The 20,493-nt window shown below is 46.0% G+C and overlaps 1 protein-coding gene across 2 annotated transcripts in view; it reads right to left on the bottom strand.

Annotated features, from left to right (window-relative positions):
- LOC135394730 (vascular endothelial growth factor receptor 1-like) overlaps positions 1–20,493 on the bottom strand; it is a 45,624-nt gene that overhangs the window by 6,204 nt on the left and 18,927 nt on the right. Inside the window, exons 1-14 of one of the 2 annotated variants that reach the window (XM_064625629.1) lie at positions 17,276–17,646; positions 7,850–7,989; positions 7,568–7,754; positions 6,806–7,117; positions 6,253–6,410; positions 5,956–6,145; positions 5,028–5,339; positions 3,764–4,108; positions 3,066–3,227; positions 1,860–2,021; positions 1,028–1,309; positions 547–665; positions 314–464; positions 130–234 (exon numbers count right to left, since the gene is read on the bottom strand). In XM_064625629.1, coding sequence (XP_064481699.1) covers positions 130–234; positions 314–464; positions 547–665; positions 1,028–1,309; positions 1,860–2,021; positions 3,066–3,227; positions 3,764–4,108; positions 5,028–5,339; positions 5,956–6,145; positions 6,253–6,410; positions 6,806–7,117; positions 7,568–7,754; positions 7,850–7,989; positions 17,276–17,360 — 2,710 coding nt within the window. In that variant the 5' untranslated portion in view covers positions 17,361–17,646. Of the gene's footprint in view, positions 1–129; positions 235–313; positions 465–546; positions 666–1,027; positions 1,310–1,859; positions 2,022–3,065; positions 3,228–3,763; positions 4,109–5,027; positions 5,340–5,955; positions 6,146–6,252; positions 6,411–6,805; positions 7,118–7,567; positions 7,755–7,849; positions 7,990–17,275; positions 17,647–20,493 lie in introns of those variants that run through there. The other variant, XM_064625628.1, reaches the window with a different exon arrangement.

Here is a 20,493-nt window from a genome sequence, read left to right on the forward strand (position 1 = left end):
CGCGTCGCAGAGCAGTTTCCACGATGGCGCGCTCGCGATCGAACTGTCCGCAGACCAGGAGGATTTGATGGAGGTCACCGCGCACACCACACGTGGAACAGAGGCTGGACGTGCGAGCAAGCAACATACCTTTCAGCATCTTCACAGCAACAGTTAGAGGCTCTCCATTTGGTCCCAGCCCTATGGCCTCTGCTTTCACAACCCGACCGAAAGCGCCTTGGCCAAGCGTGCGTCCTGCATTTACAAGAGTAAATGACGTGCTATGATAGCCAAGCTTATGAATGACAAATAGAAATTCCAATGGGAGACTCACCTAGTTTCAGGCGATCTTTCGGGAACTCCCAGCGGGGATCATATGGTAAGAGTTCCGCTTGCTCGCAAAGAGGAAGATCCGGGTTGAAGAACTCTATCTGTCCCTTGTTGAATAACGCCTTGTTGAGTATCTCTGTGTCCTTCTTGGACCTCTGAAGTTTTGTACGAGTCGCGTTAAGAACATGAGGGATACTCTGCATGGAAAGTAGTGAAGTACACAAAAGTAACTTTTACCCTGTCCTGCAGGAATCTTTTGATGTAATAGTAGAGCATGATGATAAGGAGGACAACGACGAACACAGCAACGACGATCACAGCGATGTTACCGGTACTCAAGCCTTGCGCTGACATTGCTGGACGAGAAAAGAGAAATATATCGGTTATTTTATTCTATATACACTCACTGTATTTGTATGGAATGGTTCATAAAAGCTTCATAGGGTTATCTACCTGAGAGTAAAAACGGCTGCACTGAACAGATATACTAGACTTCATATACCTCTACCACAGACGCAATGCTTACACTGCACCAAATAATTTCTATGAATTGATTATGCAAAGGGTAAGAAATTTGCATTGTGACTCCTCCAGCCAAGTGACTCCCCTTCTAGCCCTTATGAAAGGGAAGACATACAGAGGCACGCTCGAGTTTTAACTAATTCAAATTCAACACAATACAGTATTCTGTTTCCTTGCAATGTCCTAAGCGTGGTACCTGACATGGCCGTGATCGTGATGTTGTCGTACACGAATCCGCCCCGATTGTTTGCCTTGCATTGGTAGAAGCCAGAGTCTTCCGGTGTGACCTTCCGCTTTATGATCCAGCGCCCTTGCTGGCGCTGTTCGAACGTGGACAGGTTAAGTGGTCTTCCGTTCTTGAACCAAGTGATGACAGGTTGCGGCACTCCATTCGCAGTACACATGAGCTCGATGAAAGTTACATCTTGCTGCTTCTTATTTTTCAAGTTGGAGACGGCGATTTTAGGTGCTGTGATTTCTGCAAGAAGCAAAACATATATATCTCGAGCATCCGCGAAGCTTCCGCCGTTATGCTTTCGGCAGACGCTGCATTTAACATGTTGCAGGATATGGCTCATGTACAAACTGCTTGGCCTCCGTCACAGTGCAATATGGCCGTAAACGTGACCGTACAACGTCAGATGTCACCACTAGTGATGGCATTGTGACGCATCGATATTGGGCCGTGTGTGCAGGTTACTTTTGGTGAACTCTTTTTGTACATAATGACATCTTGATGAACTGCTAAAATTGTGTTCGATTGTCGGGTTATATCAGCGGCTATCGAACCGCTCCATGTCGTGACCTGTCGCAATCCCAGTTCCAAAGAGAATGCATCCCGTAAGCATGATGATAATTTCTGTTAATACTCTATCTCCGATCACATACTATAAAACTTCTGCGAAATGTCAATTCTTTCTCGTAGACAAACTCACAAAAGGAACGAAGCAATTAAATAGAGTAAGATAATGTAGTGCAATCATCACTGCATTTTCAGGCCTGGCATATCATTCAGAATACTGTCATACCCTGCACTCGCAATGTAGTGGAATTCTTGTGACGTCGAGAGGGTTCTCCTCTAACGGACGCAAAACACTCGTAGTCTCCACTGTCATTTAGCGAGATTGACTTGAAGTCCAACGTGAGCCGATGCGAGAAGAGTGATGTCGCGTTCTCAATCTTACGGGAATCTGAAACAAACAAACAAACAAAACATAGTATATTGCAAGGTTAGGGTATGTTACACATGTACAGCCGCTGTCAGACTTAACTGTAACGTGCGAGCGCAGTGCCTACTCGGACGGGAGCGCCGCGAAGCGTTGGCCGCTGGACTTGAGACAGGCCGCCCCGCGCAGGCAGCACAGCCACGGCATGCAGCCACGGTAGCGTTCCCAAAGCTACGGTCGTGGTTGGCGGACGTTTAATGACCATGTCGCCCGGTTCAAGCGACGAGGGCCCTGATCTTCAATGTTCACATAGCGCTCGTTATCGTTATATTTAAAGTTCGCGCGCTCCAAAGCCGCTTTGATAGGTTCGCTAGAGAGCTCGTGGCGAATCACGTGCTCAGGCGATGTCGTTTTCCCATAACGCGCGTTAAACGCAAGTTCAAGATCGGGCCGCAGGCTTCATTTCCAGGTGGTGGCAGAGGTGCCTCAGAGGCAAATGCTGCGTGGTGCTAGCCTCCGTGCAGGCTACGCGCTCGCGCGTTACAGTCAAGTCTGACGGTGGTGGTACCCTGTTGAGAAAAATAATAGAACTCTCTATGTGTAAAGAAATGAGCAATATAAGAAAAGCAATGAGCAGTGTGAGCGACGTTATGGGCAATAATATGTACACTCACTATATGTATATGTATCACTATATATGTACACTAATAACAATAATGGTGGTACCGTGGTGTTACAAGTAAGGTTCGTCTGCGCAGTGTGACGGCATGTTGCACGTGCCGTAGGGTAGGACTGCGGAAAATTTGAACCACTGGGTTTTTTTTACGTGCGCCGGAAATCTCCGACAGACGGTGCTGGAAGCAATGTTTACCTCCCCCACATAGCTATTGCCCACGGCCGGGATCGAACCCGCGATCTTGAGCTCAGCAAGCCAGCACGTTACCGACTGAGATACCGAGGACGGCAACGGTATGGGCAGTATGAGCAACGTTATGCGCGGTATGAGCTACAGTTAAGTTTGACGGCGATGGCTACTTTCACATGCGATGTTTTAAAACTAATACTCACTGGTTGACTCCGAGATGATAGTGAAGTCGCTGTCAGCTGCAGGTCTCCATTTCCACGTCAGGTCGACGTACCTGAAGTTGCTTGCGAGGCAGCTCATCTTGACCCGGTCCTCCTCAACAGGATCAGTGTTGGATACCCTGATCTCGAACCCGTTGCGCGCATCTGTAATACACGGGTTTCCAAGTGCATAACTATCTATGTTAGAGAAGTACCTAAGCAACATCGGTTCCGTTAAAACAACTGCAACAGTATTTGCAACAGTTATCTGCAACAGTTACACTCATAAAGTTGTCTTGTCTCGCGCTTTGCCTCGCGTGGACACCGGCTGACGGACCCTGACTGTAGCGAACTTGAACTGGAATCTAACCTGACCTGAGTGCGCGGGGGCGGGGGGTAATGGCAGAACTGGATCGCCGTTGTTGGCAACACAGAAGTGGGCGTCGTCATGACTATGGCAAAAAAAAAAAAAAACACGTATGAAGGGTGGAGATGCGTAGAGGGTGCGTGAGTCCGTCGAGGAGTGCAAAGTGCTATAGTGAGTGCATTCTCCCAGTAATTGTGGCGTTGTCCAATGGAAAGGAAAAGAATCGCACGGCGACACTTCTCGGGAATTAAGCGCCGTGAAGCCGATCCTCGCCTGCTCGGCCATACCGCTTGTCATTAACGACCAAAGCTACTTTCAACTTCTCTGCACTTACCGGTGACGTAGAACGTCGTCCCATCCTTGGCGTTGCCCAAGATATTTTCAGACACGCATCTGTAATAGGCCGACTGCGACGCCTGGACAGTGAGCGTCAGGTTCCGTTCGCGGGAGTCGATCCCTCTGGACGGCGAGTGGATGACGTTGTGGTTAACGGACAGGGCTGAAGCGCGCGTGATGCGCTTGAAGCTACCGTCGTCCGTGCACGCTTCCGGGTCTTCGCACTTCTTCCATTCCCACCAGACTTTAAGCGGAGGTGTACCCTTCACGTTGCAGGTAAGGTTGTAGTCGAGGCCACGGTCGTACAGCTCCGTCTTGTTCAGGATGGTCACAATCGGTTTGGCTGCGTGATCAGGTAAATACGGGATAAGGCTTAAAAGTGCGCGACGATTAGGTGGAGATGACAATAATACTTTGTGATGAATTGGTATTATGCATTACTTTCGTATACGGTCTGGAACTCAAACATTTGTTCATTCGCATCTTTTTTTCCTTTTTCATTTTGAGTTCGGTGTTTGGAGGTGGCTACTCGCGCTGTTCGCATTGAATTCGGTATCCGAAGCCCGTTGATTATTCCCATACTTCGTGTTCTATTCGATCGGTATGCTAAGGATCCTCCCTGCACGTATTTGCGTTGGCATTCAGACATGCTTTTAGCAGTATTTTCCTTTTGTTCTATATACAAATGTCAGTCATTGTGCACAGTCTTCCTATAAGGTTCGGTATTCGACTGTCAGTGCCACGATCCGTGTTCAATTCCTTCTTCAAATGACGTCCTTCGTGCTATCCATATCGAGGATGCGATATAACAATTCGCACTCTATAGTATTACGTTCGTGTTCGTATGCTTTCTAACAATCTACTCGACCAATCTGACAATCCAAAACATATGTAGAGTGCTGGACAGAAGTGCATGGAACGCCGGGAACATCTTCATTCTCTACCTCAGCGACACCCTGGCGGCAAACGGAAGCGGACACGTGCCTCAAATGGCGCTGTTCCATGTCCCGTAAGCTGTATACACGAAGCTGTATACACGCCGATATAAAAATTTCTGAGTCTAAAACGCAAAATCTGCTTCGATCATGCACTAGATCTAAGCATCCTCTTCCATTTAAAAGCAGTTGCACGGAGATCAACCAAATTTTCGCGGCGCTACGGGAGTTGAAAAATATATGGGGATTCCCATAGAGCGTCGGTGGTGATGCACCGCCTTAAGCACTGTATACACGAAGAATACATTTTCAAAAAACGACACCTACATTTCACATCTACCATGACAGTCAGAATGGAAGTGGCGTTCTCCACTCTTGCATGGAGCACGTACAGCCCGCTGTCGTCGAACACCGCGTTCGTCTTTTCCATGATGTACTGCGGCTTTCTGGAAGTCATGGTGACATCTCCACCTTCTTCGAGCCTCGCCCCGTCCTTGGTCCACATAAAGCGGACCCTTTCGAAACTCGGATGAGCGTGCACCGTTACTGCAATCTTGAGACTGCGCCCTTCGGATACGTTTAACATCTGAGAGGGATCCAGGTCCGTTGTCAGGTTCACGAACGCAGATTGTTCAGATTCTGCAAGAGATCATTGAGAACATAAACAGGAACGTAGAAACAGAGCTTCTGTTGCTTCTTCTGCTCCCTGCTCAATGGACGTTTGAGGCTGTCGATTTATACTAAATACACACACACACACTAAACACACACGAATAACAGTATATTCCAGAAAAAGAAAAACAATGAGATGTTAGTTCCGGCATATAGGGACAAGGAACAAGGCAAAGACAGCTGGTTCTGATGACCCAATCCAGGAGTACCGCATGGTTACGGTTGGCCCACATGGTGCGTATTGCAGGGCGTAAAACTCCCGTACACGCATAGCAAACCGCCTAAAGTGCATGGTCGCGTATACCTGTAGCTCCGCATAAAAGCCAGTTGCCAGCGTTGTCAAATCTGGGAGCGAACGCGGTCCGGAAACGCGGTCCGGAAACACGGCCTGAAACAGTTATCGGAGCTACAAAAGACGGATATGTGAACAAGACATGTACCACGTTATTCACGCCTCGTCCTTCGTTCCGCCAGTTTCACGCATTGCATAACACGCGCCGTTTCACGCAGTAAAATGCGCAGCATGTGGGCCGACCTTTGCCGGATACCACACATGAGGACTGTGTGTAGATATGATGCTCACCAAACACGGTGACAAAGAGCGAGCGGTTGTACATGCCCCCGGTGTGATCGGCTAGCAAGCAGGTGTAAACGCCCTCGTCCACTCGTTCCACGTTGTTCACCGTTAGCCGAGAAGAGACAACCCAAACGGATTCTTGCCCAAGAGATAACTTCTCAGTCCTGTGGGCTGGTTCAACCACAATGCGTGTATCCTACGACATAGAAAGCCAAAATCACAACGATGGTCTGCGTTTTGCCCGCAGGCCAACGGCATATTGACGTTGAGAAATAATTGAACATGCACACAACGCGAACTCACATCTTTGCCGAGTGTTTTGCTGGGATATTCCCAGCTCATGGTGACCAAGCCACTGGTTGACACTCGTGTAGTGCAGTTCAAGCTGAAGGAACCGTTCAGGACAGGATGGAAAGAATCGCTTCTCAGAATCTGTACAGCGGGTACGACATCAGTAGGACCTGGAGCAGCAGAGGTCAGCACATAAAAAAAGGACCCGAGACCTTTGTCCTTGAACACCTTGCCTTAATGGTAGAAGTGCAAGGGTGTAGGCGAGCTGGTACATTGTAAAACGACGATAAAACCGGAGACACGGAACAAAAAAGAGGACACGACACGTTCTCAGAGAGAACGTGTCGTGTCGTCTTTTTTGTTCCGTGTCTCCGGTTTTATCGTCGTTTTACCTTGCCTTAACTACCCACCACCATTTATTTTTCTTTTTTTGCTTATATCCAAGCAGTGTCTTCCCATCATGCTCGTGGATTGTGACACTGGCCCTTCTCCCCACACACTGTTCCTCACAAGCAAGTGGACCAGACAAACAACCGGAGCGGAAGAAAAACAAAGGACGACTTACCATAAAAAATAAGGGATATTGTGACACTGCTTGCTTCGAAGTTCAGGCCTGGCACGCTGCCGTTGCACATAAAGTTGCCGCTATAGAAACTGTGAGGATAGTACACGATGAAGCCCTGTCTCGGGTCGAATTCTACGTATTCGGGCTGCAAGGCTACCGCTTCGTACTCTTCCTCGTAGTGTACTTTATAAAGGTTCACTTCGGCTTTGGAATGAGTCGGAAGACAAGGGATATCCACGCGCCGACCGTGGGTTACGGGGATGATGTGTTTCTCATTGAACAGCTTTCCCGGTTGGAACAAATAATAGTCGTCTGCAAGGAAAACAGACACCGTATGTCTGGGTTATACAACACATACACTCGAGAAGAGAACGCGAGGAATCGTGCTTGTACACAACTGGATGTCAACTCAGATCGGGTGAAAACTTCAAGACCCTCAACTTGACTTCAACTTCAGCACACAATCACACCATAGGTCATCATTCAACATCACGCCATTCTGCGTGATGTTATGGTGAACGATGTCCGCGGTGGCCATCGGCCGGGTTAGAATCCGGAACCTCGGTTACAGTAGATGGACACGTTACCAACTAGGGTGAAAATGGCGGACGACTGTGACACCTCTTATGTTTTCCACCACAGCTCCCTGAGAAAGTGGTTTGCACGTTGGGCTAGTGTGCCTGTCTGTTCCTTTTGAGGCAATGAATCATCTTTCTTTCTTTCTTTGTGGAGGCAATATGCAAAGACCATAAGCGAACTCACCGTTAACGAAGACATAAATGGAGGTCGCATTTCCCAAGTCATTGTGATCCGTTGTGCCATTGTAGACGCAGTAATAAAATCCCATGTCCATGACATCCGAATTGTAGATTTCCAGGACACTCTTGTATGGGCGAACATCGTCTTCGGTTTGTTCGGTGTAGATGACGGATCGTTGAGACACGTTCTCCTGGTATATGTGTAGGTTATACTTAGGAAACAAGCGATCAAGGGAGGCTTTTGCATCGGTCGGGTGGGACGAATATAGATCAAGATTTCGCTTACGCCAGTGTCGGGCGTTTCCCATTCCAGTGGATGTCCTCCGAAGCAGGCGATCCGGATCGTGGAGTTTACAGGCACGTCGATGAAAGGGCCTACAAGGTCTAGTTTTGGAGGCAGATACCGCGAGATCCCGAGGGACGGATCTGCACAAAAGGCACGACATAATTTACAAGACATCGGAGGTATAGCTTTTGGGAACTTGCAGATTTATAAATGCAACGTAGTACACCAACGTAAAGAGATTTTAACTCCCAGGAATTCAAATGTTCCTGAACTCACAGCCGAAGTTTTCCGTTCGGCAAGCCAACGGTTTTTCTCACGAGATATTTTAAGTGTAAACGAAATACCGGTGGTGGTGCATGGTGCGCTATTTCAGAGCGGTCTGCCTGTCGGCATGCGTCCTGGGCCGACTTCACAGGGGACTGTGCGGACACTTGTCCTAAAGCGTCTGAGGAAAACCCAGAGAAACACCCAGACAGCACAGCAGACTCGGACCAGGGTCACCTCCCAGTCCCGGTGTGGAGTGCCGAATAATAATAATAATAATAATAATAATGGTACCGTGATGTTACACGTTGAGGTTTGTTTGCCCAGTGTGGCGACATGTTGCACGCGCCGCAGGGCAGGATTGCGGATAATTTCGACCACCTGGGGTTCATTTGACGTGCGCCGGAAATATCCGACACACGGTGCTAGAAGCAATTAATGTTTACCTCTCCCACATTGCTACCGTCCTCGACCGGGTTTGAACTCGCGATCTTGAGCTCAGTAAGCCAACATTTTACCGACTAAGCTACCGAGTACCATGGGAAAGTACCGCAGTTGTACGGAGCCGACACGCGCCTGGCTACACGGCACGAGTGTCATGGGGAGAAACTTGACCCTGCAGCCGCTGTATACACCGTTATGTCACCAACAAAGTCACCGCGCACCGAATGGAACGGCAACGAGGCTCCTGTGTGCGGGCCGTGTGAAATCTCAACGTAATAAGGATAAGCACCGGGAACGAGCGTCTTTTGTCGTGTTCAACCTAAGAACGGCACGTTTAAGCCCCGTCCAAAGTTTCTTGCTGTTGGCTGCAACAGCTGGCAGCGTCATTCTGCGTCGCGCCAAGTCTTGCGCCGACACCGAAACTATGAGTGCCTTAGGTGCGGCATCTGGTGGCGCTGCAGTATTATTTCTACGGCAGGGTAACTCTGTTGGAGTTGACGAACTGCATTTCGTGCCGTTCTCATGTTGAGCATGGGTGTAGTAGTCAAGAAGCGAGAAGAGGATCGCGGCGAGAGGTGCGGAGGGAGATTTCAACCGCGCGCGGTTAAAAAACGGCGCACTTTAGCAGAGCATGGTTTCGGGTGTACGAGTTTCTCGAGAGGAAGGAGCGTTTTCAGCAAACATCGCAATCGTTTTATAGGGTGTTACGGAAATTTCATAGTGCCTTCAAAGGGACAGTCTGGAGACACGTCTCATTTTCAGACCAGGGTTGTACGTATTCTATTGTGGGTCACGTGTAGGAGTAATAAGCAAAATTTCGTCCAGCAGAGCATTATAGGTTTTCAGGTGAAGAAAAGGGAACGGCATGCTTCGGCGCTTTCGGTTTCACGATGACGTAAGCATGAACTACTGTAGATATGCGGACGTCACGACGGTAACCTACCGGTAATAAAGGTATGATATGAAAGGTATCTTGGTATATGATAAACCGTAACCAAGTTTTGTCGCGAACATGGGCTTCGTTGCGTTGCAGAAGAAAGGTCGGAGCTATCGACAGTTCAGCCCTAGAGGTAATAACTCTATATCACTGCTATTGCAGAACCAATAATTCTGCTTGGTATTTTACTTGGTGAGCCAACAAACCGATTTGATATTAAGAGGTTCTGGTGCATGACATGAGTGTCTTACAGGGAAAGATTGAGACTGAGCTATATGATCATGTGAATGCCGGAGCAGTACAATTGGGTGCATCATCACACCTACTGGAATCCCTGCTTTCATTTTGGTTTCATTTGCTATCTGCTGACAAGCCATGAATGCAGAGGAGCAGCTGGGTCCTTTCTTTCTTATACTCCTTATAGTAGTGGACCTTCGTGATTGTCCCAGTCAAGTAATTACTCTTTTACAAAAAAAATCGTTTAGGACTGCTGCAGCTCCACTATAATAATACACAAAAACATGTGCGTGCAAACATGCATACAGGTACTGCCTTAAAACCGTTTATTGCATGGCTACATGTGTTGAGAACTATGGCAAACCGGAGTCTGAGAGGTGCAGGGATTAATAGACCCGTGGTAGAACGATACAGGTCTGAATGGCAGATGCGCGCGTGAGACAAGGCCGATGTTCCTCGTCCTTTTTACAACAACATGACATGCTACAGCCTTATATTGGATCATGTGTGCTGCACAGGCGTAGGCCGTTGGGTACCTTCATGACAGATCACACAGCTCCTGGTAAAAGTGCAATATTGATAACGTAGTTGGTGAAGTCCATCCTGTGCAGTTCTTTCCACGCGAATTTTGAAAGGCAATAGGCCTCTGAAGAGAAGCAGTGCTACACTACATGTCAGGCGTGAGGCATCACAGCGGCTCGACTTGCTAGACAGAGCGACAGTTGAGGCGTTATCACCAAAAGACACGCTTCCGAGGAATGATGAAGCGAAGGAAATTTGTCGGTATCCGTTCAACGAGAAAAACAAAACAATTTCGCCGTTTTCAAAGGAAGCAACAAGGTTATGGCATTGAACCATCATGGGGCAGCGACCACCGACTCTGCAACATATCTTCATCTAGTCCGCTCGAGTACTTGCGGGTTCTGGGTTTTCTGAGTTGTATTCTGGAAATACGGAGTGTTTCGGTGGTTATTTTCCGTCATTTGCTTATTATCCGAAATTCGAGTCGAGAGACTCGCTCTGGAAAACGTCTGGACCTTCACGCCCAAGGCGAGGTAAAGGGGGTCAAACTTGCGACGGAATAAGACATGGCACTTGATGAAACGAATGAAATGAATGAAATATGATTTCAATAGCGCCGGTAAATGTATATACTACGAAGCCATGAACTAAAGGAGCCCAGCTTCAGCCGAAACAAAAAGAAACGAACCTCCTCAACCGTAGCCATCGCGGCGAGTTCTGGGTTACCTCAGCATCCTTCTGGAGTTTTTCGGTTATATTCCAATACCTACTTAAATATTTTACCTTATGTCAGAAGAGCGATGTACTACAAATTATATTATTATTACACACTACAATACATCGTTTCTGTTAGGAGCATCGACACATGTCACTCAGCAGGTATGAATCAGCTAAGCGTTAAATCATGGCATGACATCCTTTAAGAAGCTTAGCAACAAGGGGCAACCCCGCACACTGTCTGCAACGGACATGGAAAATCTTACAGAAGTTAGAAATACGCGTGCCAGTGTTGCGACGAACGCCTCAGAGGAAGTTGAATCGACTTGCGGGGAAAAGGAAATGTGCTTTCGTGGAACAATGACGAATATTTAGTACTCCCGTATAACCTATAGCCAGGGTTGTTAAAGTTACTTTTAAAAAGCATATGAGCTGCAGTTGCACATAAATGGGTTTAAAACTGTGAGTTACAGCTACAGATACCCCGTGGGGGAAAATACACGACACAGTCACAGGTACCTTCACACTCAGTACTTTTACAGTTACTTTTTTCCATTAAATTAATTGGGTTGATTTAGCGAGCTGTTACTAGTTGCATTACCATTAATGAAGATGACTACATTGGTTCACATTGTAACGCATAATGTTTTTCATTCTCTCTTATTGATTCTACAGACACTCGAGACACGAACCATTAAATATCTTTATTACAGGAAAATAGACAGGACCCTGACCAAACAGCACACATTAACAACTAGAAACTTATCCCAGCAGTTTGCTTTCCTTCCTAAAACTTCTCTTCGTTTGCCCATACCTTCTCTTTGCATGAAGGAGCACAATCAATTCTAAATTCTTCTCCGTCATGCAGGTGCTAAGATTTGTGCTGACGACCCCAAGTTAAATAACCGCTCTGCCGCGGCACTGCTCTTCAACCCAATGTTATATTAGAAATATACATATATATACAGAATTCAGTACTGGGCACTCAGAGCTTGATATTCGAAAGCACTACAGGTCAGCTTGCCTAGCCTCATTGCGCCACTGTTGATGACGGTTGTCTTTCCTATTTTTTTTTTAATGAGAAGAAAATAAGAAAGATCAAAAGTTACTGAAGAAAGTAAATGAGTTACAGAAAAAGCACTTCCATGAAAATGTATCTGATATTTCACTCAAGATACATAAAAAGTATCGAAATACATATACTCAGTTACCTTTACTCAGTTACGTAACAACCCTGCAGCCTAAAACAATGGGGCGTAATAGAGCAATTAAAGATGCATGATAGCGAGGAGTCCTTCTGGGATTGAAAGAAAGCACTTTACGCAGATGCGAGCGGAAAACAGCAACACCATATGGCGGATGAGAATACTTGACTTCAAAGCGAGCAGTTACAATTATTTCAAGCTTGTCCTGAGAGTCCATCCCGTGATTCGTAACTAGGGTTCCGCGTTTTCGACACTTATTCCTGGGGAGATTCGGCAGGTGCTTTTCGGCATTTATGTGTTTTGTCAAATTCTGATATTTTCGGCATTTTAAAGCTTTTGCGCCAAAAAAATCGTCAGCAGTAATCAGCAGGAAGAAGGGAAGGAGAGCAGCATGGTAGAGGACATTGAGAACGCAAAGAATTTCTTTTGCTTCGTTGGAGCGCTCCACCACGTGTACTTTAGTGTACTTGAACCTTCTTGACCCACTGTCAAAGTGTTACAGGGGAAGTTTTGTCCTTGAACTAGAGGCTGGCAGATCCGCAGGCCGGTATTCCCCGCACTTCAGCTGGAAACGAGGTGAAGGAAAAAGGAAAATGTGATGCCCCGGAGGAACAAACAGAGGCTGATAGCGAATCGCTATCGCATATAGGTTATCGCACCCTATATCGTACCATTGTGCACATTCGCATGACCTGCTAACGACGCACTAGAGAACGACACGCCGTCATGCGTCCATCGAGATCAGACCACTCAGCAACTATCCAAGATACTTGGACTTCGGGAGCAGTCCCGTACAACAGCGCTGGGCTCTCCGATCATTTGTGACTTTCCCAACAGCCACATGTCTACACTGGATAAGCTTTAAGCCTCCCCAAGCAGCACAATGTACTGAAAATAGGGTGGACGGGTAGGTGGAAGGCCTTGAACAGACTGGTGAAACTAAAGAACATTGATAAGACACATACCGTCCACCCCTATTGCACTCGATTTCCAGTACATTGTGCTGCTTGGGTCTGCCCTGCCACATTTGCGTGCGTGTCCATGCTTTTCTCCTCAAATCAAACAAAACCAACACGAACTTTTGTAGTGTCCTGCGGCAGAAGCGGAGAAACACCAAATGACGTCATCATTAATCGTTTCATTGCTGTATCGTACATCGCAACGATGATGTCCCGACACTCTCTAGTAGGTTCAGTGGTGTCGCTGCGCGGTCTACGAGTGAATGGGAAAGCTATAAGGAACTTCGCATGTAGAGCGAAGTGGCAGGATACCAGGTCCAAGTTGCGCTGATATCAACGAGGCGGATAAGCCAATATAACCTTACATCGACAAGTGATAGGTTCCATCACATCCTCCTTTCTTGTTTAGCCCTAAAGGACACGTTTACTTTCTTGATATCCTCATCGATAAAGCACTCGCAGGGGAGAGGGAAAGTGCCATATAGAGGCGCAACTTCAAGGCCTTCCACGCATAGAGCTGGCGGTCTTGCGACATCCCGTTTCATTCGCGCGCATGCCAGTCTTCTCGCTGGGTTTTTCATGATTTGGAAAAAAGAGCGCGAAACTCAGGATTTCCCGACAGGAGCAGAACAGCATGGCAGAAATTTGCTTTTCGTTTATTAATGTGTATGATCTAAACGTTCCGATTACCTTACAGCACACAACGGTTTCTTCGTATCTATAATAAAACACCAAACTATATTTGCATGGCAGAGCGGGATAGGGGGTGCCCTGACTCGCTGCCATCAGTGCCACCTGTGGTGGCAAGGATAAGTTATTTCCAACATTTAGATATTTCGCAGTTCCTGCAGTTATTTCATCAGGCATTGTGCACATTCACTAAGGTAGGTCGAACACAAAACGCATTCACGCGATGACGTGTGAAATCGCCAACATCGTCATCTACGCTTGTAGGATGTGCTGGAAAACTTTTCCTCTGCACGCCACTAGGGGAGAAAGCCGTTGCAAGTGTCGCCGTGCTAAACCTTAGCCGAACGTCCCCATAGCTGAAAAATCACCACGTAAAGCATTTTTATTGGGAAGAGCTTTAGGGCATGTTTAACTCCCAACCCTCACCCCACCCCAACTCTCACCCTCATACACAGTACCCTCACCTTTCATTTTTAAATCCTATTCGTCTTTAATCTATCTCACCCATTATTAGGTTATCCTTTCTTTCCTGTTTTCATTTCTTTCTTTTTTTTTTGCGGAATAGCAAGCCGACATACCGTTTGGCTGACCTTTCCTCCTTTTTCTCTTTGTTCTAATAAATATATACCCCCCCCCCAACCCAACATAGATAAGGCCCTAACTGCAAGCAAGGCATGGAGAACTGTGGAGCCAAATCTAACTGAAAAGAAATGAAGGGATGATGCGGTGGACACAGATAATAAAAAGAAATATTATCTAAATATTTTCCTTCGCAGTTTCTCCCCCAGATCAAGCGTTATTTTCCCATTTTTAGACAATTTGCTATATACCATTTTGCCAGATGCACAATTCTGAGTTCTTTCAGCGTGACTTTTTCTTATTTCACTTGATTTATTGATATGAACAAAGTGCAAACCAATATCAAAGAGGGACTGCGAGGCACTCGCCCGATAAGCAGGCTTCGGGGAGTCATGGAACATCCTTTAGTGCATCCATGATGCAAACCTGGAAAAACCAACCACAACGAGCCCCTTCCACAATTCGTCTGTTGCATATCAACCGCCGTTCATCAACCGCATATCAACCGTTGCAGAAGAGTAACATTGTTCCGCAAAACACCACTCATGGAAGGCATTGTGAAACTGTATCGCGACGACTAACAAGAGAGATTACGTATCTTTAAAGGTCCTTTCCCGTGTGATACAACGTCGTCACCATACCCTACCTATTGACAGAACCTTGCAAAGGGCAACTTTTAGGGCTTCTTTGAACCCCAGACTCGATTGCAGCATATGGATGTCGTAGTAAGAAGAGACATTCGCCCCATCTGCTGATTCTCATAATCAGTGTTTATGGAATCGGTGTCGCAAAAGAGGAAAAGGAACGTGTTTCCCGCCCTTTTATCTGGGATGACGGCAGGAAACGGAACGCCTCGTCTTTTTGGTTGCAACATCATTTATATCTCTCGACGAATTCGACATGTGCGTCAAAGTTTACCGTAAAGCGTATGACGAACCCCGTCTGCAATGTATGAACTGTTGCTTATAACACTCAAAATTAATGCATGAAATAGACTGCAGGAGGAGGAAAGACCCGAAAAGAGGTGACTGCTATTAATGTGTGCTAAAATTTGTGGCTCCAATTCTTGTCGTTTTGTAAATATATTTACGTTTCTTCTTCGAATAGGTTATAAAAAAGTAAGAATTCGAAAGTTGTGTTACTGACGTAGAACTTGCGTCTTCCCGAATGCTTATGTTTCTGACACATCCACGTAACGGTTTTGGCGTTGCGATTTGCTGCATGACTAATTAAATTGAATTAATAAAATGCCATCGATTAAATCGTTATTTTCGCTTAATTAGTCAAATAAAATCAATTAATTAAGTGAAAGGAAAGGTCACCATAAGGAAAATTCTACGCCCAAACCTCGCGAACCTCACCAACGGCCAACGGAAAGACCCTTTCCAAATCTTTAATGTAGTAGAGAACTGCTGCTCAACAGCAGCGCCTCACGACTAACGATGATGAACGAAGAATGTGCATGGACACTGATGAGAAACCCGTGAAAAACGACTTAATGTCGCCAGGACCCCTCTGCTTCTCTATAAAATGAGTCTTCTCCACTCGCCCAAATGCCCTGCTTGCGACGTTGAAGCTGATATTTCGCATCTTCTCCTCGACTGCCGCCGATTCGACGCTCAGGCGACCCCTACTCGAGCTGCGGTGCACAGACTTTTCTCTGGCCACTGTGCTCTCATGAACAGCCTGCGAACTCAAGTTTTGTCATCTCATTCGTCAGTGCACCACGCTCACCTCTCACCCTCATACACATTACCCTCATCTTTTATTTTAAATCATATTTGTGTTTGTAATCTATATCATCCCTCTTTCATCGTTTATTACTTTGCCCTTTATTTCCAATTTTTTTCTTTTCTTTTTATTTTCGGAATAGCAAGCCGACATCCCGTTTTGCAGACCTTTCCTCATCTTTTTTTCTCTCTGTTCTAGTAAAGATACCCCCCCCGTGAAGAAGAACTCGGAGGAAGTTGCTACTTCGTTTCCTTTCACCTTTCCGGTTCTCGTGCATCCACTTCCCCTTCTAACCTCCCTTTCCTTTGTGATCACGCAGCGTCAATAGGTATACAACGGAGCTACGTTTCCCTCCCCCCCCTCTCTCTCCAATTATATTTTTTGGTAACTTGTAAATTTGACCCTGCTGTGTTTCATTCATCGTAAACACTGAAAAGTAAATCAGAATTGCTCAAATATTATTGACGCATCGAGCAATTCCGTGTCGGGGTAACGTATGTATCGGTGATTTATCCAGACCACCCCTACACCCCCAAACACACACACACACACACAAAAGACATCTACAGGAGACCCCCCCCCCCCTTACATTTTGTGAGATTGCGCAATATTTGGACAAAAGCATGTAAAGACCTCTTGAGGAGCCCCCATGGACGAAATTCTGGGCAAACCGCTGGTATGTATCTCCTAAAAATATCCGTATATCACTGCGAACAGGCCGAACAACAACAACAACAGATGAATTAATTATGATTAATGACAATGAGCAGGATGAGTGCCCCAAGAGCAGTCCAAAATCGCGAAAGACTAGCACGCGTAGAACCATTAAGAGATGTTAAACTTACATTATGAAATGATCTGCATTTTAACAGATTATGAGCGGTATGTGCACTGCATATACTGCTTTCATTCAGTCCAACAACTATTAACTATCTAATTCACCTAAAGAGTAGTCGGAATTCTCGCGCGAGAAACATAGACAGAAAAAAAATTACCAGATTTCCCAACAATAATTTCCCCACAACATTCCCCCTTGTGTGGAACCCCGCTAGTGGACAACTTCCTGTACCGCGCTGCATTCGCCTGGCCCGTATTAATCTCGCAAGAACTGCGTGCAAAATAAACGGAACCGAACACTTACTTGCGTACATCAAAACCGTCAAAACACCGTAGGCACCAACGCACTTCCACCACAACAAAAATGTCTTTCTCCGCTTCCACTCCATATTCACAAAAACTTCAGCACAGGGACGACGGAACCTCACAGTGCTCTCCGAAACACAAAACCAGTCGCAGTACAGTCTGCGTTCAACGAAAGTTCAATGAAGTGGCACTTAGCTAACACACAAACTTAACCACCGGCGTACAAATCTGAGCAACGGTACGCTTCCATAACAACTCCGCGCGCGCGCTTCGCAACACACCGTGCGTGTAGTTTCCGACTGCGACGACGCGTATATACTGACGCACACTGTACCGTTTGTCTCCGAAGTCAGACCGGAACTTTTGCGAAGGGGACGTCACACTTGCGTGAGTACGTGTGGGGGAGAGTTGTGTGCACCCCTAGGTTTAATGTGTTTTTTCTTTCCTTTTTTTTTCTCCCCGTGGAATACGTGTTTCCTCCACTGAGGTGAGAGCGAGAAGGAGGTGCGGTAGAGCGATGTTGAAATAAGGTAGGTTTTTTTGCCGTCCAACTTTCGTAGTGTCCGTTCTGAAGAGAAAGTTGCTAACACACGCACACACCGCGGCGATTAGCGTACAAGTTTTTTGCCAGAGGAAGTTTTGGAGTAAAGAGATGACCGTGAAACCGTCTGGTAGACGCGGTCGAGAGTTGGATGGAGCCTCGCTGCGATGTTTTGTTTACGTGTTCTTACTTTTTTTTTTTAACTAGGGTAGTGGTGTCGTATAGGCTATGTCATCAACGTTGTTTCTTTTATTTATTTATTTATTTTGCGTCGCGTGTCCTGGACGTTAACGATAGCGTCTAGACGTCGAGCCGTAAGCCACAGTATGTTTGTTATTTCACTTTGTGGATGGGATCAAAATAAGACGAAGCATGTAATTAGATTAACGGCATTCATAACGCGCGCGAACATTATGAGCAATGTTGTCAATGATGTCATGAGCAACTTTTGTTATTCGCAACTCTTTCGTTGCTCAAGTTTGGCTTTATGTAAGCTACTGAATCCAAAACATGGTGGCTATAGCGTACATAAAGCTCATTTTCACACCATCATTTTAGTCACTATATGGCAAAGAGCACAACAAGTTTAATATTCCTAGTATATATCAGTCTCTTTCCAATTATAACATGTGAACAATGAACTTTTAACTCCTTGTCAAAAAGCGGTTGTGTTTTTAAAAAAGCCAGATTAATATGTCTTCTCTTCTGAACATAATTCATGCCCAAAAGGTTCCATTGCTCATGTATTACATTTAAGTTGTGCTATCGAGTTTGTTATCGTGCATGTTATCATATTTCTCTCCTTTTATTAAACATCGTGCCTATTTTCAACTAGTCTCTTCTTAATCACAGTGTTGGCGCATTATGACCTTTGTTGTCGATGCGCCACTAAAACACCAATCATCATCATCATCATCATGCATGTTATCATATCAAGAACCACCAAGTTGTGTATAAACGGAAATGATATCAATTCATTTTATTTATTTATTTGTAATATACCCTCACTGTAATAACTTTACAGAGGGGAAGGGGCTACAAAAAAATAAATGAGAATACAATGGTGTTACACAGGGTAATCGGAAACCATGAAACACAGAGAAATACGATGGCTAATGATCCATCCATACAAATAGCTATGCAGTACGGTGCACTCCAGGCACAAGAACGCAGACGTACTAACACAGACATCAACAATGCCCTGCAAGAGAAACAGAGCCAAGCATCCCTCTCAATTATATACACGAAGCGCAGGACAGAACTGCGCGAAAGACCTCGTAATACACATTCGTCACGAATCATTACCCCCTCTCTCTCTTTCTCGAATGTTGTGGACAAAGTGCTAATAGAGAGACCGTTGCCAGGGTCTCCCGTCTGTGATATCGCCACGTGTGTTGTCTGCATAACAGTGTACGTTCCAGGGTACAACGTACATACTGTTTGTTCTGCGGAAAGCGAGACCCGATGCAATCGACGACGTTGCTGTTAAAGGAGCAACGAAGTGCCACTTACCATTACTTCAAACCCTCCTCCATTCATCAAGTACTCTATAAGGAACAACATTTTCGCGAATCGGGTACACTACAGATAACTGCGAGTAATTTTTATGTTGATCGTGCACGCCTATTTTTTTCCCCTATATTGAATGATTACGACGTACGTACGTCATCCAGCGGATAAACGTCTAAAACTATAAGGCATAAAGTTTGTGTGGAGACAATGTAAATAGATCGAAATGAAATATCGATGCCGTGACTTTGACACCAACACAAAAGGGACGGCAGTCATCCGTTCCGTAGGATCTGCTGCATCTTTAAATCCGCGAGGAGAAACCATTGCATATTAGTGTACACTGAGTGTAAAGTCAATGAGAAAGGACAAGAAGAAGTTGCTGCGCCCAAATGAAAGGAATCTTTGTGGGAGGAGCAGAATTCGTCAGGTAACGAATTCAATATCTTCCCCTTCCCCTTAAGTTGCTGCGCATATATAAAGGAACGTGAGGCACAGTGAGGCATGGGGCAGAGCGTTACATATTGCCGATATCTGCCCCATTCAGGAACCTTAGACAAGCGAACTGTGTTCGTCAAACAGTGCGCCATCGTCATCAGTTCACGCAAATCTGCAAGCAATCGGCAATCGGTATGCAAATCGTATTGGCGGACGTATTTCAACGAGGAAAGAAATATTTCGCTGACATTTCTTTGTGGTATGCAACAATAGTCACTTACTCACCCACCCTCCCACCCACCCATAAAACAAGATTTGTTCTATTGGAGTTAAAAATTCAAATTTTTCTTTCCTGTACAAAAACAAAAAAACTCGACAGACTTTTTCGTCTCACTGTGCCTCACGTTCCCCTACAACCTTTCCATGCTCCTCACCCAGCTGAGTACACTTTCCGGCCATGCAGTGCGAAAGAAACAGAGTCAAACTACTGTTCAAACAAAAGCAGGAAAAGCAGACGACACACAAAAAAGAAAAAGGACGACCACAAAAGAGAGCGTGAATAGAAGTCATCCTCCGAACCGCCGTTACTCACTGCGGCAATGCGAGATCCGCAAGCGACCGTGTGACAGCACACAGAGTGACCAATGGTCAATTCGCCACCGGATGCACCAGCTGAAATCAATGCACGCCGACAGTTAAACGGTACACGGCGGAAACGTGTGAAGGGA

Source organism: Ornithodoros turicata, chromosome 5 (genome assembly GCF_037126465.1).
Source record: "Ornithodoros turicata isolate Travis chromosome 5, ASM3712646v1, whole genome shotgun sequence".
Lineage (NCBI taxonomy): Eukaryota > Metazoa > Arthropoda > Arachnida > Ixodida > Argasidae > Ornithodoros > Ornithodoros turicata.